General features: G+C 39.6%; 2 protein-coding genes across 8 annotated transcripts in view; one reads left to right on the plus strand and one right to left on the minus strand.

Moving 5' to 3' along the window:
* Positions 1-87: 87 nt before the first annotated feature.
* On the minus strand, positions 88-9,909 carry ETFRF1 (electron transfer flavoprotein regulatory factor 1). 4 transcript variants are annotated; one of them, XM_055358038.2, is made up of 4 exons: positions 9,795-9,895; positions 9,364-9,424; positions 1,083-1,170; positions 88-999 (listed from the first exon to the last, which is right to left on the minus strand). In XM_055358038.2, exons 3-4 carry the CDS (start codon positions 1,131-1,133, stop codon positions 778-780), a joined length of 273 nt encoding a protein of 90 aa, XP_055214013.1. In that variant the 5' UTR covers positions 1,134-1,170; positions 9,364-9,424; positions 9,795-9,895; the 3' UTR covers positions 88-777. The 4 variants fall into 4 exon arrangements, with proteins under 4 accessions (XP_055214013.1, XP_018894593.1, XP_004052928.1 ...); XM_019039048.3 differs by lacking the exon at positions 9,364-9,424 and having other exon boundaries at positions 9,791-9,909; XM_004052880.5 differs by lacking the exon at positions 9,364-9,424 and having other exon boundaries at positions 9,795-9,908.
* The window catches only part of DNAI7 (dynein axonemal intermediate chain 7), a 100,473-nt gene continuing 93,019 nt past the window's right edge, over positions 9,905-17,358 (plus strand). Inside the window, exons 1-2 of one of the 4 annotated variants that reach the window (XM_055358025.2) lie at positions 9,905-10,247; positions 14,579-14,596. In XM_055358025.2, coding sequence (XP_055214000.1) covers positions 10,071-10,247; positions 14,579-14,596 — 195 coding nt within the window. In that variant the 5' untranslated portion in view covers positions 9,905-10,070. Of the gene's footprint in view, positions 10,248-12,433; positions 12,728-14,578; positions 14,597-17,358 lie in introns of those variants that run through there. The other 3 variants (XM_031000872.3, XM_031000874.3, XM_055358027.2) reach the window with 3 other exon arrangements.

Here is a 17,358-nt window from a genome sequence, read left to right on the forward strand (position 1 = left end):
TGGATATTATGTAAAGGTGTGTTTGCTTAAACTTAAAACCATATTTAGAAGTAGATGCAAAACAAATCTGCCTTTATGACAAAAAAATAGGATAACATTATTTATTTCCTTTTATCAAAGAAGGTAATTGATACACAACAGGTGACTTGGTTTTAGGCCCAAAGGTAGCAGCAGCAACATTAATAATGGAAATAATTGAATAGTTATATATGTAATACCAGTCACCAGCAGGCTATTTCAAAGTCAGAAGTAATGACTCCATACATATTATTTATTTCTATAACTACATTTAAATCATTACCAGGAACTGTTTGTTTTGTAGTGAACCTTGAGTATGTGCTGTTAATATACCAAACTGGGTGAAAAAATAAGGGATTCCTTTCAAAAGTTAAGAGAAGTAAGTAAGAAATTATTTTGCTTATTAAATGTTCGGTAAATGGCATTCTCTTGTCAGTAAAATGGAGAAATAAGCTAAAAATAATTGGCTAAGTCCTATTAAGTTAGAGGATTAAGTGTATTATATTTTCATTCAAAATTGGGTGCTCTTTAATTTATGATCGGTAGTATAGCTAAATTGCTATGTTTGTATCAAAATTGAGCAAAAAGTTGCTGATAATTTCTCCATATGAACAGAAGTTGAAACCTATTTAGTTCAGTAGGGCAGCTCAGGGATTTTTTACACAACATGTATATCTTCCCATTTTAAGTTAGAATTATTTTACGACATCTGGTATACATAAACAGCTGGCACTGATAGCTAAATTAAAGTAGTAATGATCAGTTAGTTTTGTTGGTATCTGAATAATAGCGTTGTTTCATAGCTCTGTATTTCCTAAGGAAGTACAAGGCTTCTAGCTCTTTCATTACAAATTCGCCCTGTGCAATAAGTTCTTTGATCTTCTCTGGATTCTTCACATCTTTGTTTTTAAGGAAAATGTTCTTCAAACGCTTTTTAAAATAGTCTGCTCCTTTTGGATAGTCTCGTCCAAGATACAGCAGCTTCAAAAAGAAAGATTATATATTTCTAAACAATCCATGTCATATAATAACATTTTTATAAAATTGGCAACATAATTACTTACATTTTTATAAAGTTTTAGTACTTCTCCTCTTAAAGAATTGGCCATTTTCATTTATCATGTAAATTATCCACTTTTATGCATAACATACCTAAAGAAAGGAAAATTTTTTTGCAATTAGCTGCATTGTAGTCTTAAAAAAATAAAAAAAGGTTATACACATTGAGAAAACGGTAACCTTTTTTACATCAATAACTATTTCTTGATAACTTTTTCGTTCCACGTACTGGGATATAGTTATAAACACTTCCGATAAAATTACCTGCTGTCACATAATTGACGTTTTCCTACGGGAGACATAAGCAAAGACAATTGTGATTGTGAGAAGTCATATGAAGGAAATGAGAGAGAAAGTGGATTGTCATCACAGATAGGTACGTGTACCTCCTTTTATGCCACAGTGGAATGAGTTAAACTAGATTTAAGTTCCAGTTGCATAATGTACAGATTAATTAACCTTGCTGAGCCTGAGTTTTCCTTATCAACAAACAAGAGATTATCTTTACCCTGCTCTCAAGGCAAGGCCAGAGCCACTTGAAGGACATTGAGCAGAAGAAGCCTGATCAAATACTGATGGGTGCTTATCCAAAGGGAGGCTGAAAACTAGCAGAAACTGGGTGAGTTAAGCAGGTTGGAATAGTAGCTGGGCAGTAAGATTGGTGGTGAAGAGGCCAAATGAACAACCTGTAAGAGGGTGTCCCTGAGGAACAGGCGAAATCATGCTTCTTTATGTGTAATGTGTTAACTCTACTTTGTAGAGGAGGCTCCAAACTTAAAGGCATCATGACAGTCTAAACCTAGAAAATAATTCCCACTACCTGTTAGAGTTGAATAGTAAACTCTTAACATTGCATCCTATTAGGTGGATGCAACTGAAATTTGTTCCATTGTGATTGATAACTTTGATTACCCAATTAATGTGTTTGCTAAGATTGTCCATTGTAAAATTATTTCTCCAAGGAACCTAGTCCTTTTAATGGAGAATAGCATTTAGAAACTATAATCTGGATGGAATGCTTTAGAAACCAAGGTCTGGGTGCTAAAAATGCTAATCACCATGGGACTGTCACTGTTCCCAGGTCCTCTAAGTGATAAAGCTGCAAGTGTATATACGTGCAGATTTAGGTGTTGTATGTGTGTATGACTTTTATATTAATCTCTATATAATCTGCTACCTAACATTCAATTCCAATACTACAGGGTTTATTTTCATTTCCCCTCTTTACATGGGTTTAATACTCTTGCTGAACAGTGAGAAGTCTGGTTCCCACTTGTCCTTAATAAATTTACTTTTTATAATCATCACCCCTTCTCTCACTATGTAATCAAAATCCTCTTGCTGTCACCATTCGGCACACACTCTCTACTCTCTGAGCTCTGCCACCTAATGCCAGAGTGCCACTGCCACCATCCCACATGCATGGTCTTCTCTTCCCCCTTTCCCCCAACCTACCCTTCTTGGGCTCAAGCAACTTACACTGCACCATTTCCTCCCTCCTGGGTAAGGCTCACCTTTTGTTCCCATTCCAAAAACCTGTGCCACCATTTCCTTCACCCTAACAGGATGCCCTCCTCATCCCCTGCTAGGCTGCTGCTGTGCACAAGTCCCTAGCCCCAGAGGCCCTCCTCACTGCATTTGGGCTCCAGTATCCCCTGCTGGGCTACTACCTTGCCAGCCTTTCTCTCGCCCCCACCTTCCCCAGATGCCTGCCTTGCTCAGCCCCACGTAATGACTTTTGGACTGAATTACTCTGAAGGGCAAGCAGGAAGCAACTTTTTTTTTTTGAGATGGATTCTTGCTCTGTCCCCAAGCTGGAGTGCAGTGGTGCCATCTCAGCTTACTGCAACCTCCACCTCCCTGATTCAAGCAATTCCCCTGCCTCAGCCTCCCAAGTAAGCTGGGACTACCTGTGTGCGCCACCACGCCCGGCTAATTTTTTTTTTTTGTATTTCAGTAGAGACGGGTTTCACCATGTTGGCCAGGATGGTCTTGATCTCCTCACCTCGTGATCCACCCACCTTGGCCTCCCAAAATGCTGGGATTACAGGCGTGAGCCACCGTGCCCGGCCGCAACTTATATTTTTAGAATAGCCTTTTAGATCAGTTTTAAGGGTTATTTTATAGTTAACTAGCAGAAAATGTGGATTAAAATTACAGTACCATACTCAATTAAAAATCATGTGCTACATAATTTAAGTTCTCCTGTTACTTCTGTTTGGGTTGAACCCCGAAGTACAATAGTGTAGATTCTCACTGTGACCTCACCTGCTCCTTTAGGCATTTTGCAAAATTTACACCTTTTACAATTTGAAAGGCAGGGTGCCAGTGCCTTCATGTATTTCATTTAATCTGAAATTTTTATACGTATTAGACATAGAAACTGCATAAAATATGAATGTACAAATTAAAGAAAGTAAAATATACATTTGGGTACCCATCATTCAAGTTATGAAACAAAAGTCTTAGAAGCCCCCATGTGCCCCTCTCCAGTTGCTTCTCCTTCCCCATCTCTACCAAGATAGCCTCTAATGACTTCCTGCTTATTCTCTTTAGTTTTCCCAGCACTCATGAACATTGCCCTAAATATTTAATTTTGGCAATTTGAGCAGCAAGCACGAATCTAGCAAGGAAAAGGGCAACAATGCTGCTGTTAATTAAAGCCAAACAGTCCTAGTCTGGCTTTACCTTCTCCAGGCTTTATGGATCCCTTCTAGAGAAGTTAATTTGCAACGTCATGAGTGAATACTGGGCTCCTCACAACTGAAGCATGTGGAAAGATCAAAGTGTAGAATTGATACCTGATTTCTGGCCAATACATAGCAAAAATGGGAAGGAGGAAGACTATTTTCTGCTTTAAGCTCACCAACGCCCAACATCAGCTTTCAGGAATAGATTGAAAAACAAGGGTAAAAATGAGTGTCCTCAGTTGGTCCAGTCAGCACAGCACAGAAGAGAGCAGGAATTTCATCACCACATGGTCAAGACAAAGCAAATACCGGTAAGAATCTGAGCCAGGCTTGCCTGGGCATAATGTCCTCAGGTTAAAAAGATGATACAATGGCAGCAGGGATCTTGGTGATAACAGCCATCAATGTGAGTCATGCTGCTTGATTCTGGACTGACGGCTCTCTACATCAAGCAGCACAACTGTGGTGCTGGAATCCTACTTGACCATGCTCCCAGAAATTCCTTTTGCCTATCCTCTATGTTGATTATCCCATTTTCTACATTCCAAAGTGTTCCATTTCCTGGTTTTATTTTTGTTTCTGTGGAGCACATCCTAACTTCTTGAAAAGGGTACATGGAAGGTAAATAAGACCCTGGATGTCTAAAAATGGCTGGCTCCCTCTATTTGTTTGATAGCCTGTCTCTGAGTATAGAATTGAAAGCTGGAAATAATTTTCTTTTCAACATTTTGAAGTAGTTGCTCATCTGTTTGCTTTTACCATTGCTATTAAGAAGTTCAAAGCAGTCCTGGTAAGTGATCCTCTGTATGTGATGTATTTTTTCTCTCTCTCCCCAGAAACTTACAGAATCTTCTCCATGAAGATTTTGAAATGTTAGTGATGTGTTGATAATGGATTTATTTTTATCCATTGTGCTGGACACTCAGTTGGCCCTTACAATCTGGACACTTGTTTCCTTCAATTTGGGAAAAAATTTTAAATGATTTCATTCATGATTTCCTCCCTCCTCCTTTTTTCTCCCTTCCTGGAACTTTTATTATTTGGATGTTTGAACTTCTAAACATGTTCTCTTCCTTTTTTCTGTACTATTTTCCATTTGTCTTTTTTTTTTAAGCATGGAGTTTCGCTCTTATCACCCAGGCTGGAGAGCAGTGGCCTGATCTCAACTCATTGCAACCTCCGCCTCTGGGTTCAAGTGATTCTCCTGCCTCAGCCTCCCAAGTAGCTGGGATTACAGGCGCCTGCCACTAAGCATGGCTAATTTATGTATTTTTAGTAGAGATGGCTTTTCACCATGTTGGCCAGGCTGGTCTCGAACTCCTGACCTGAGGTGATCCACTCTCCTTGGTTTCCCAAAGTGCTGGGATTACAGGTGTGAGCCTCTGCGCCTGGCCTTTTATTCAGTTGTATGGGGGATTTTCTCATTTTCATCTTCCAAGTGTTCTATTGAGTTGTTCATTTCTGCTCTTCCTGGACAGTAAATTTTGACCACTCAGATTGCTCTCAGCATAGCTGGAGACTACTATAGAGATGTTAAAAATACTCAAAAATTATAATAGAGTAGCCTGGGAATGGGAGTAGGGGCTGGAGATCAGGAAGGAATCAAAGATGCACAAGGCAACCTTTGTGGATAATGGATATATTTATTGTCTTGATTGTGGTGATGGCTTCATTGTGTGTGTGTGTGTGTGTGTGTATGTATGTATGTATACATATGTGTATATATACAAATCTATATAATTAGTATAGATACTATATAGTATATAGTATGTAGTTTTCCCACCACTTAGCCCTGTTCTTAAGACTTTTGCTGGCATTTCTATTACTTGCAAAAATATATTAAAATATATATTGACAAACAGGTAGCCAGCCATTTTTAGTATATAGTATACTATGGTGTATATATCTACCATATACTACATAGTATGTACTACGTAGTACATATATATTTATGTACTATATATATCTACTATATACAACAGTACAGTATGTACTATATGTACTATATGTACTACGTAGTACATAGTACGTAGTATATAGTAGATATATAGTATATAGTAGATATATATAGTATATAGTACATAGTAATTCCTTTTATTTTTGTTTCTATGGAAACAAAAATATGTATACTATATACTATATGTAGTATATATACTATATATATAGCACATATATATCTATAAATATGCATATATAGATGTGTATATATATGAACCAAATTTATCGAATTATACTTTGTAAGTGTAATTCAGTGTCAATTCTACTTCAGCAAAACTTAAAAAAATAATAGAAATGCCAGCCAAAGTCTAAGAACAGAGCTAAGAGATGCTGAAATAACACATGGAAGTAGAAATCCATCTAAACCACAAGGCTGCCAATTCGTGGGTAGGATATGTGACTCTACCTGTCCTCAGTCGATGGCTACACAGAACTTGGGGTATGCCTCTCTGGGGAAGGAACCCTGGGAATATACACTTGAATCAATGAAAAAATCTGAAAGGCACTTGCCGCCAGCATAGCAGTGAAGCCATGACCTTTTCTTACTGAAGGTCATACATTTACTGCTTTTCTGGCTCCTCTTTCTTAGGGAAAAAAAAAACTTCTACACTAATACTTGTTAAATTGTACTTACTACTAGTTAATGAGCTAATTCACATAACAAGCATATTATGTAGGCATTTTTTCTTTCCAAGTTCACTGATTCTTGCTTTCTTGAAATTTTCTGTTGTTTTACTTCAAATTGCTTTTCTGTTTGCTTTTGTCTCTTATCACTTCTGAGCTGTTTTACTTCAAATTGCTTTTCTGCTTGCTTCTGTCTCTATCACTTCTGAGCTTTCTTCCAAAGTCTGGTCATTCTTTTCTGTCTACTCTTATGAATGAAAAGACAAAAAAGCTTTTTAGATCTGAATACGTGGGTGAAGCATATAGACTCTGGGCTTCACTTAGGGTGCTCTGGCTGGGCCTTTACTGGGGAACCTCTGATGTCAGTATCTTGGATTGCTCCTCCTGGGCTGGTCAGTTCCTCAGAGTTGAGTCTTCCAGTCTTCTAAGGATTTGCCTACTAAACATTAAAACGTGAAAGAGGAATGCGGGCCCTGCATCCAGCATTATGTATTCCTAAATTCACTTAACTTTGTTTCCAGTGTGCTTCTCTAGAATGCCTGAGGATGCCCCAGTCCAGGGACTAGTATTACTTTGTCCAGAAATAAACCTCTAGTCTTCTGTGGGAGTAAGGGGGTAGAGTTACTTAGAGGTGTTTCTCAAATAGCTTTCATGTAGTCCACTTCCAATTTCAGGGCACGTGTTTCAGTGCCTTTTGAGAATTCTGCAGAGTGAATTGGGTTTTTCTGGTGTGCTAAGTCACATTCATTCACCTGTTTTCCAGCTTCTGAGTTTTATTGCTGTTATCTCCTGTCCCCATTTTTCCAATTTATTTTTATATCATTTTACTGTAGATTTAGTTTTGGAAGGGAGTAAAATTAGATGAGGGTATTTAACCCACTATATTAACTACTTCATTCTTTAAACTTCCTTTTTTTTCTTTTGGCAGAGAGCCATTAGCAGTGTGAAATAATCTTACTAAGAATGATTCTTAGGCTGGGCATGGTGGCTTGTACCTGTAATCTCAGCACTTTGGGAGGCCAGGGCTGGAGGATGGCTTGAGCTCAGGAGTTTGAGACCAGCCTGGGCAACATAGTGAGTGAGATCTTGGCTCTACTAAAAGTAAAAAAATATTAGCCAGGCATGGTGGCGTGTGCCTGTAGTCTCAGCTATTTGAGAGGCTGAGGTGGGAGGATCGCTTGAGCCCAGGAGGTTGAGGCTGTAGTGAGCCGTGATTGTTCCACCACTCCAACCTGGGCAAAATTCATTTTGAGACCCTGTCTCAAAACAAAACAAACAAAAAACACCTCTTGGGAACCATGTTCTTTTCACATAATTTAAAATTAAATCTACATAGATGTAATTTTGAATTGCAAACTATAACCTGTTTAATGCCTAACAGCACAGCTTCATTTAATTCACAATTTGTAACTTGTGAAAGCTTTCAGGGACCTGGCTTAAGTTGTCCTTTTAAGTTGTTGGTCTTTTTACAAATTATGTATCATAAAACACTTGCCCAGCAAAAATGTAACTAGTGTGGCTATGGTAAATTTGTTCTTCTTTGATATGTTAACTTATATGAATTAATGCAGTTTATCTTTTTTTTTTTTGAGACGGAGTCTTGCTCTGTTGACCCGGCTGGAGTGTAGTGGTGCGATCTTGGCTCACCGCAACCTCCCTCTCCCGGGTTCAAGCGATTCCTGTCTCAGCCTCCAGAGCAGCTGGGATTACAGGTGCTGGTCACCACGCCTGGCTAATTTTTTGTATTATTTTAGTAGAGACAGGGTTTCACCGTGTTATCCAAGATGGTCTCGATCTCCAGACCTAGTGATCCACCCACCTTGGCCTCTCAAAGTGCTGGGATTACAGGCGTGAGCCACCACACCAGGCACTGCAGTTTATCTTTATGCAGTTGACCTTGAAGCATTTAGGTTTACTTTAGCCACTAAGAGAAATAGGTCTCCTTGGGTTCACAATGTACTGAATAAACAATTTTGAGTTCAGCAGGGCCCTGAGGCTGCTCTTGAACTCTGCATGAAGTCATGGAGGTTACTGTTTTAAGTAAAGAGCCAAGAGTTAAGGACTAAGAGAAGCCCCCTATTATTCTGAAAACTTGGATGTGTGCGCTGGATGAGACAGCGGTCGCAGTCCCCATAGGTAGTTTTTCCCCCCTGTCATTCTAGGCTAAGGAGTTAGGACTTAACCAGTTCCAGTTCCAGGCTAATGGAAAATTGTCATTTTACTGGGGGTTATGTGGTGCCCAAAGTTGTTAACCATTGTTCCCCATGGGGTAGATACAGTGAGAGCTTCAGTAAAGCCTTTCCTCTAAAAGCCCACTATTTTAAGGTAACTTGGGATTACTGCACTATCTCCTTACCCCGATGAATCCTAATTTGAGTTGACTGAGGTGTTTTATCATTAAACATTAGTTTTACTGAAACTAATTTAAAAGGAAGCCTTAACTTTCATATCAAACAGCTATGGTAAACTGAGTAAGAACTCTGTACGAAGTCGCTATTAAAATGTTTTTATCTTGCTACCAGGATATGGATGTAAAATGCTAATAACTATTACACAACCTATAATAGTTACAGGTTACAATAGGGATAATAACACTTTAACCCACAAAGACTAGCTTAGTCCTACTACTTATCTATGAATAATGCATGTAGTCAATAACACTGGAAGGGATCGAGCATTATAAACTTATAATTCAGAGATGAGAAATGGTGCCAGTAATTTAAAAGTATTTCAGGTCTCATAATGCTAAAACAGGGTGTAGGTATGCCCTACAATTACAGAGAACTCAGTCGGGCTTGAGGAGAACAGCCTCACTTAATTGTAGTTTTCCTGTCGGTGTAAGGTGCCGGCGTTTCTTCATGTGGGAGGAGACTGAAATTCTGAAGGTTGTGTGGTTAGTACAATTAGTCTGTGACCTCGGGAAACTAATAAGTCTTTGGGGCCTCAGCGATCTTCATGTTAAGGAATATTTTACCCAGGAGTTGCTTCATTTTCAATTCTTGTTTAGGGCGCTCTTAGGAAAAAGGACGCGTACGCTGCACAGAAAGTAAACAATAGAGCAGAAAGAAGAATCCGAAGGTCATTAATCTTAAAATAACCAACCCTCTGGAGCCAACTTATTTCTCTCTTTAAATTGCCGAATGAGCCCCATCCCCCTGCTGGCTTAAACGGCAGTGGCCCAGGCCTCCCACCGGGTGTCCGCTGCATGAACCAGTCGCATGCCGGTTTCCTTCTCGAAACCCTCACAGAAAGACCCAACACACTCTAGGAAATAAACTGGCAACGTCAGGAGACGCTCAGAACCCTCTTCCCACACCCGGTGGTCCTCGCCCAGAGCATATTTCGCCTCCAGACCCCAGGATCCGGGAAATGGAACAAAACTCCCCGACGGCGGCACTCACGCACTTTCCAGCACGCCGGAGCCGCAAAACCCTCGACCGCTTCGACTCCTCTGTCCGTCTACTGCGGAAGCGGGGTGGGGTTGGGGGAGGTGGGCAACCTGTCAGTAAAGGGGGCGGGGCGCCGGCCGGAAGAGCCTCCGCGCGGCTGCGCTCTTTTCCTGGAGCTCAAGTGGGCGGGGCCTGTCGTCCGGGCAACCCGGGAGCGTTTGTCCACACAATTTCTGCTCCGACTCTGCGGACTACTGCGGTGGAGCTTGACTCTTAATGGTGAGCAAGGCAAATGAGGCAGACAGGTGGAGGGGCGACCACTGATTCTGCTTCACCAGTGTTAAATAACGTAATCAAGAGCCGGTCATATTTTACAGCGAAGCGGGTCGGTTTGGGAAATAACTCATACCTTGGGGTGGGTCGGCCCTCTTCTCAGCAATGGCTTTCCTTACCTGGATCGGGCGGACAGGTAGGAGTCCCAAACCAGTTTCTGCAAACGGGAGATGGTCAAAGCTGTCACACGGTATCCTTATCTCGAATGTTGCTAAACTTGAAAATTGGTCCCAACCTAGTAACTTTCAGTAGTGATAGACGTTCCCACTAAATTTTCTTATTGCAACTTGGCGGAAATGTTTTAGTACCTCTCCAGCAGTTAATTAAAAGCTAATGCAATTTACTCTGCTTTGAAAAAATATTTCATGTCGTCTTTTGTGGGAATATGCATTGTTTTGTGATTCAAGGTTCTCATCCTGCATTAGTTAAATATGATAAAGCTGCTCATTTTGTTTTTCTGCACTTCTCAATTGCCATGTTTTCAGCAAGGAGACAGGCTAACATGTAGCTATGAGAGTATCTCTGTCTGATTTTCTTAAATGTGGTTTCCATCAAGACATTTTCTATAATTAAAACCAGAGGAAGTGGAGAATGTAATTACTTATTTAATTCATTAATTAAGGGAAAATGTGGAGTGCATTCTTTGTACTTGGCACTGGGCTAGAAGCCAAGAATACCAAGAAGAACGTGACGACAACTCTGCTTATAGGATACAGATTAAACAAATTAATTACAATACAGCTTTACAACTGTAACAATTGAAGTATCTAAAATGGGGTAACACACAGTTGGAAATGATGAAATTTCAGTGAGGGGAAACAAGGGAAGGAGAGTGGTGCTTTTCAACCTGTTTTAAAGTATAAATACGAGTTTTCCACAAATGGTGGGAAGAAATACGGAGTGGAGGCCTGGCGCGGTGGCTCACCCCTGTAATCCCAGCACTTTGGGAGGCCGAGGCGGGCAGATCACGATGTCAGGAGTTCGAGACCAGCCTGGCCAACGTGGTGAAACCCAGTCTCTACTAAAAATACAAAAATTAGCCGGGCGTGTTGGCGCGCACCTGTAATTCCAGCTACTCAGGGGGCTGAAGCAGGAGAATCGCTTGAACCTGGGAGGCGGAAGTTGCAGTGAGCCGAGATTGTGCCACTGCACTCCAGCCTGGGTGACAGAGCGAGACTCCGTCTCAAAAAAAAAAAAAAAAAAAAGAAAAGAAAAGAAAAAAAAGAAAAAAAGAAATAGGGAGTGGAGAACATTCCTGGCGGAATGCAAATGGACCTTAAGTCAATTTATAATTGCTAATAAATTGGGAGAACAGTAAGCACTTACTTGTTACCTTCCACTTTGTTACCTGAGTTTCTTCTTCTTCTTAGATCCTTCTCCCAATGTTTCTCAAAGTGTGGCCCGTGGAACATTTATTTCTAATGCACCCGGAGTACTTGTTAAAAATGCAGATTCCAGGAACCCACTCAACTCCAAATCTACTGTATTAGTTTCCTAAGTCTGCCAAGTAAGGAATTGCCACAAACTGAGTGCTTAAAGAAAAGAAATTTATTGTCTCGTAGTTCTGGAGACTAGAAGTCCAAGATCAAAGTGTCAGTAGGTCTGTGATACTTCTGAGGGCCTTAGGGAGAGATCTGTTCATACCTTTCCTGGCTTCTAGTAGTTTCTTGGTTTGTGGCAACAAAACTTCATTCTTCACATGGCATTCTCCATCTGAGTATATATATCCAAGTTTCCTTTTTTTAAATTATTATTATATAAGGACACAAATCATATTGGATTAGGGGCCCACCCTATTCAGTATGGCTTCATTTTAATTTAACTAATAAAATCAGCAGTGACCCTATCTCCAATTAGATCAAATTCTGAAGTACTGGGGATCAGAATTTCAACATATGAATTTTTTTCTTTTTCCTTTTTCTTTTCTTTCTTTTTTTTTTTTTTTTGAGACTGTCTCGCTTTGTCACCTAGGCTGGAGTGCAGTGTCACCATCATGGCTTATCGAAGCCTCAGCCTCCCTGGTTCAAGCAATCTTCCCAACTCAGCCTCCTGAATAGCTGGGAGTACAAGGCACGTGCCACGACACCCAGCTAATTTTTAAATTTTTTTAGAGACAGGGTCTTGCTTTGTTGCCCAGGCTGCCCTCAAACTCCTGGGCTCAAGTGATTCTCCCACTTTGACCTCCCAAAATGCTGGGATTACAGGAGTAAGCCAGTGCACCCAGCCAACATATGATTTTTTTTTTTTTTTTTTTTTTTTGAGGCAGAGTTTCGCTCTGTTGCCCAGGCTGGAGTGCAACGGCGCGATCTCGGCTTACTGCAACCTCTGCCTCCCGGGTTCAAGCGATTCTCCTTCAAGTGATTCTCCTGCCTCAGCCTCCCGAGTAGCTGGGATTACAGGTGCATGCCACCACGCCCAGCTAATTTTTGTATTTTTAGTAGAAACGAGGTGTCACCATGTTGGCCAGGCTGGTCTTGACCTCAGGTGATACCCCTGCCTCGGCCTCCCAAAGTGCTGGGATTACAGCCGTGAGCCACCGCACCCGGACAACATGTAATTTTTGGAGCGATACAGTTCAGCCCATAACATCTACTGAACCACAGTGTAGGAAGAGAAGTGAGTATACACACGTTTAGTCCATAAATATGCATTTCTAACAAGCTTCCCATATGATTCTTATGCCCTCTGAACTTTGAGAACTACTTCACTACATAGTGGCTATTATGACAGATAGGAGAAATGAGGATATGTACTTACCCCAAACCTGATTTATATTAAAAGCACAAGTGAGAAGTGACAATTTGCCCCTCTTTAAAATATGGCTAATTGAGAACTGGAGCAATGCTATTTACATATTCAGCTGTTTAGTACTTATTTCACGATGGAAGTATGTTAACTATTAATTGATAGAAGCTATGATAAAAATAGAATCTATTTGTAAAAATTATATGGCAGCAAAGTCTCTACTTTTCTATCTCCAGTACCTCAGATTGCCTTGTGTGTAAATCATTCATTAATATCTGCCGAGTGAATTAGTGTAATATATGCACTCTTCAAGAAGATGGAGTCTACTGATATGTGTTAAACTTCAGTTTTACACAGTATAATCTTATGGGTTGAACTAATATTTCCCATGTATAACTCTTCAAATATGTAAAGTGTCTTATGTTCGCATGATCTCCTATAAATTCCTTACCAGAAATCTGATAAACACATGAGCCTAATAAGGAAAGTATAAGTGATATTATTGTAACTGTGAGTCTTTTTTGAAATCCTGTGCTTTCCAAAATAATTTCCAGAAAAGAATAGATCTGCCTTAAAACACATTGCTGAATAGAATCTTCATTTTATCATAGCTTTGCCTGCTTTATTTATTTATTTATTTGTTTGTTTATTTTTTGAGTCTTGCTCTGTCACCCAGGCTGGAGTGCAGTGGTGGGATGTTGGCTTACTGCAGCCTCCGCCTCCCGGGTTCAAGCGACTCTCCTGCCTCAGCCTCCCGAGTAGCTGGGACTACAGGCACATGCCACCATGCCGGGCCAATTTTCTGTATTTTTAGTAGAGACGGGGTTTCACCATGTTAGCCAGGATGGCCTCCATCTCCTGACCCCGTGATCCACCTTCCTCAGCCTCCCAAAGTGCTGGGATTACAGGCGTGAGCCACCACACCCAGCCACCTGTTTTATTTATTTATTCATTTTTTGGAAATGGGGTCTCGCTTGGCTGCCCAGGCTGAGTGTCATGGCTCGCTGCAGCCTTGACCTCCTGGGCTCAAGTGATTTTCCCACCTCAGCCTCCCAAGTAGCTGGGACCACACGCATGTGCTTGGCTAATTTTTAAAATTTTTTGTAGAGACGGGGTCTTCCTGTGTTGCCCCGGCTGATCTTGAACTCTTGGGTTCAGGTGATCCTCCCGCCTTGGCCTCCGCGAGTGCTATTACAGGAGTGAGCCACCGTGTGAGGCTACTTTGCGTGCTTTAAATAACTGATTCCCTTTCTATAAAAATCATCAATCTAACTTTACGGAAGGGTTATTTCTTTATGAGATCATTCCCACACTTGCAAATTTGACATTAGTGCCAATAATTGGTCAATGATTTATTGTCTTTTGAACCCTTTAAACTAGTGCCTTCTTGACTAGTACTCTGTTTAGTAACAGGGCATTTCATTAAACATGGATCATTGATTGTCCTAAGAAACAGTGTAAAATCTACATACAAAAAAATGGTTCAGTAGGTGAACTTAGTTTTTTCTATACTTATTTGTAGTTTTGTCTGAACTCTTTTTAAAAAAGCATTTTATTTTGGGATAATTTTAGATTTGCAAGGAAAGTTACAAAGATGGTACAGAGAGTTCCCTTATGCCCTTTACCAAGCTTCTTCTAATTTTAACATCTTACATAATCATGATACTTTTGTATCAGAATTGTCTTTAAAATTGATCAATTCTTTTGTTTTCCAACTTTTAGGGTCCCAAAGCAAAAAAGGTATGTAGAATTTTTTTCAAAATAGATAGTTGTATAATCACTTACAGTGTATGAACAGAATATTTACAGAATTATAAAATATTTTTATAGTTTTAGTTTGTAGAGTTTACTAAGCTTACTTTTTAGACATTAATGCAGTTTAAATCATAGAATAATCCTTTACAACAGTAGGACGCATTTCAAATTTGACATAAGAGAGTTCTAATTTCACAAATACTTTTAAAAATAGCTTTTAATTTTTACTTATGTCTAGATTTGAGGCTTTTTGTTAATTCTGCTCTAGAAAATGTTGGATTAGGAACCCCTTTTTCTTCACTCTAGATACATATATAAAATTTTAATTATAAAATGTGCTATGGCTTTAAAGTGAAATCTAAGGTAATACAACTTTAAATGGGTTGCATGGTAACACATACTTGGTGGGTTTTTTTGTACTGTTTAGAAATTTGAGTTCAATAAACAATGTACCATTCTATATGTCCAGAATGCCTTTTTCTCTCTTTACTTTGTAGATTTATACTTTAAATTAGAGTTTATAATCCATTGGCTGGCAGTCCAAATTTACCCTACAGACATATTTTGTTTGACCTTAGAAGTGTTTTTTTTTTTTTAAATCAGTTGCCAACCTATTTTTATGCAACAATCTGATTTCCATCTATTCTTAAGAAATTGGAAACCTGATAACATTGGGCCTAAATAGTCCTGTAAGGCAACAATTGGCTGGGCTGAATAACAGCTACCCCTTTTAGGAATGCATAAAATCTTTGATTTGCCATAGTCTTGACCATAACCAAACCTCTTACTTTATTTACCTGCTTGGTCCCAACAGGGATTTGGGTCTGGAATGCCTGCTTTAAGGCATATCTCAAATGTCACTTCTCTGTAAATTTTCCCATTGTTCTCTGTTACAGATCAATTATACTCTGTATTTTCTTGGTTTTGTTTTGTTTTGTATTTTAGAGACAGGGTCTCACTCTGTCACCCAGGCTGGAGTGCAGTGGCATGGTCTTGGCTTACTGCAACTTCCACCTTCCGGGTTCAAGCAATTCTCCCACCTCAGCCTCTTGATTAGCTGGGATTACAGGCACGCGCCACCATGCCTGGCTAATTTTTGTATTTTTTGGTAGAGACAGGGTTTCACTTTGTTGGCCAGGCTGGTCTCGAACTCTTGACCTCAAGTGATCTGCCGGCCTCAGCCTCCCAGAGTGCTAGGATTACAGGCATGAGTCACTGCGCCCGGCTTATACTCTGTGTTTTCATAGCACATGCATTCGTGCATACCTCAATTATAACCCTTTATCATTTTATTGTAATTACTTATAATGGTGAGCTTTTCATGGTCAGGAGCGTGTCATATTTTTACATCCGTAATGTTTAGCACAGTGCCTGGCACATAGTAGAAATTCAATCAATATTTGTTGAATGAATATGCGAAACCCGATTTAATCTACCACCCTTAAAAACACTTGGGCTCTTTCCAGGAAATGTTTATATACAGTGTATTCAGTATTTATACAGTTAAACATTTCTTCAAGAAATACCATTGAGTGCCTTCTTTGTTTGCTTCTGTCAGTCACTTGGACCCATGACCAACCTGATATTCTTTTAGAAACTGTGGATATAACTGAACAAAATTTATGAAGGCTCTGGAAGCATTCAAGCATTCTGGAGGGCCTGTGTGTTTCTGTAATCATTCATTGATTTGCGTGGACATTCATTTTGTGCTTTAGACTGTAAAATCTTAGAGGCATCATTTTAAATCCGAAAACTCATTGTTTTAAATTACCTTGGTACTTCATGATATACATGGGTGGGCTATTACGTTGATAGTATTGTTTCTCTGAAAGAATGGTGAGATTCTTCCTATGAAATTTGAAACCAAACCCAGAGAAGAAATCGCTTACTTTTTTTTTTTTTTTTGAGACAGAGTCTTGCTCTGTTGCCAAGGCTGGAGTGCAGTGGCGCAATCTTGGCTTACTGCAACCTTCGCCTCCCGGGTTCAAGTAAAGAAATCACTTACTTTTTAATTATTTCACTTTTAAATATTGCAGTTTGGAGATGAGGTGTTCTGTAAAGGGAATTTACAGTGTAGGTAGGAAAACATTGAAGGATATATTTTATACTTTCTGGTTTTTTAAAGTTTTCTTAAGGGAAAATTAATAAACACACATGGTACAAAATTAAAATAGCATTAAAAAATTGAAACTTTTCTTCCACCCAAGACATTTGATCTGCCTTCCTAGAACCCCTGTACATCTTTTCATAAATTTTCTAAACATTAAAGGGCGCACATATGTACACACACAGAGACCCCTTTTCTCCCTGCCTATGGGAGCATTCTGCACCTTCTATTTTTCACTTAACAATATTTTATTAATTATAGGATACTCGTCTTTTTACATTTTAACATTACTGAAATTGAGATGTGTCTTATAATAGTATCTTACAATCATTGTAGTCCTGGATTGACATCCACTTCTTCAACAGAAGATGTTTGCTTCTATCTGTCAGTTGGGCTTATTACCAGTCTGGTACTACTTAAATTCTATGCTTGAGGGTTTTGGACCACACCAATGGTATGAGTCAGACTGCAAATCCACATGAACCGGCTTGTGGTTTAAATTCTCAGGAATTTTTTTTCTTCCTTCTACCAGTGTCAGAGTTGAGATATGCAAGCCTTCTTTTTTTTTGCTCTGCATTACTGTGTTGTGGGATTGTTTGTCTTTCCGTATATCCAGTTTTATACAGGTATCGCCTTTAAC

This window comes from Gorilla gorilla, chromosome 10 (assembly GCF_029281585.2).
Source record: "Gorilla gorilla gorilla isolate KB3781 chromosome 10, NHGRI_mGorGor1-v2.1_pri, whole genome shotgun sequence".
NCBI lineage: Eukaryota > Metazoa > Chordata > Mammalia > Primates > Hominidae > Gorilla > Gorilla gorilla.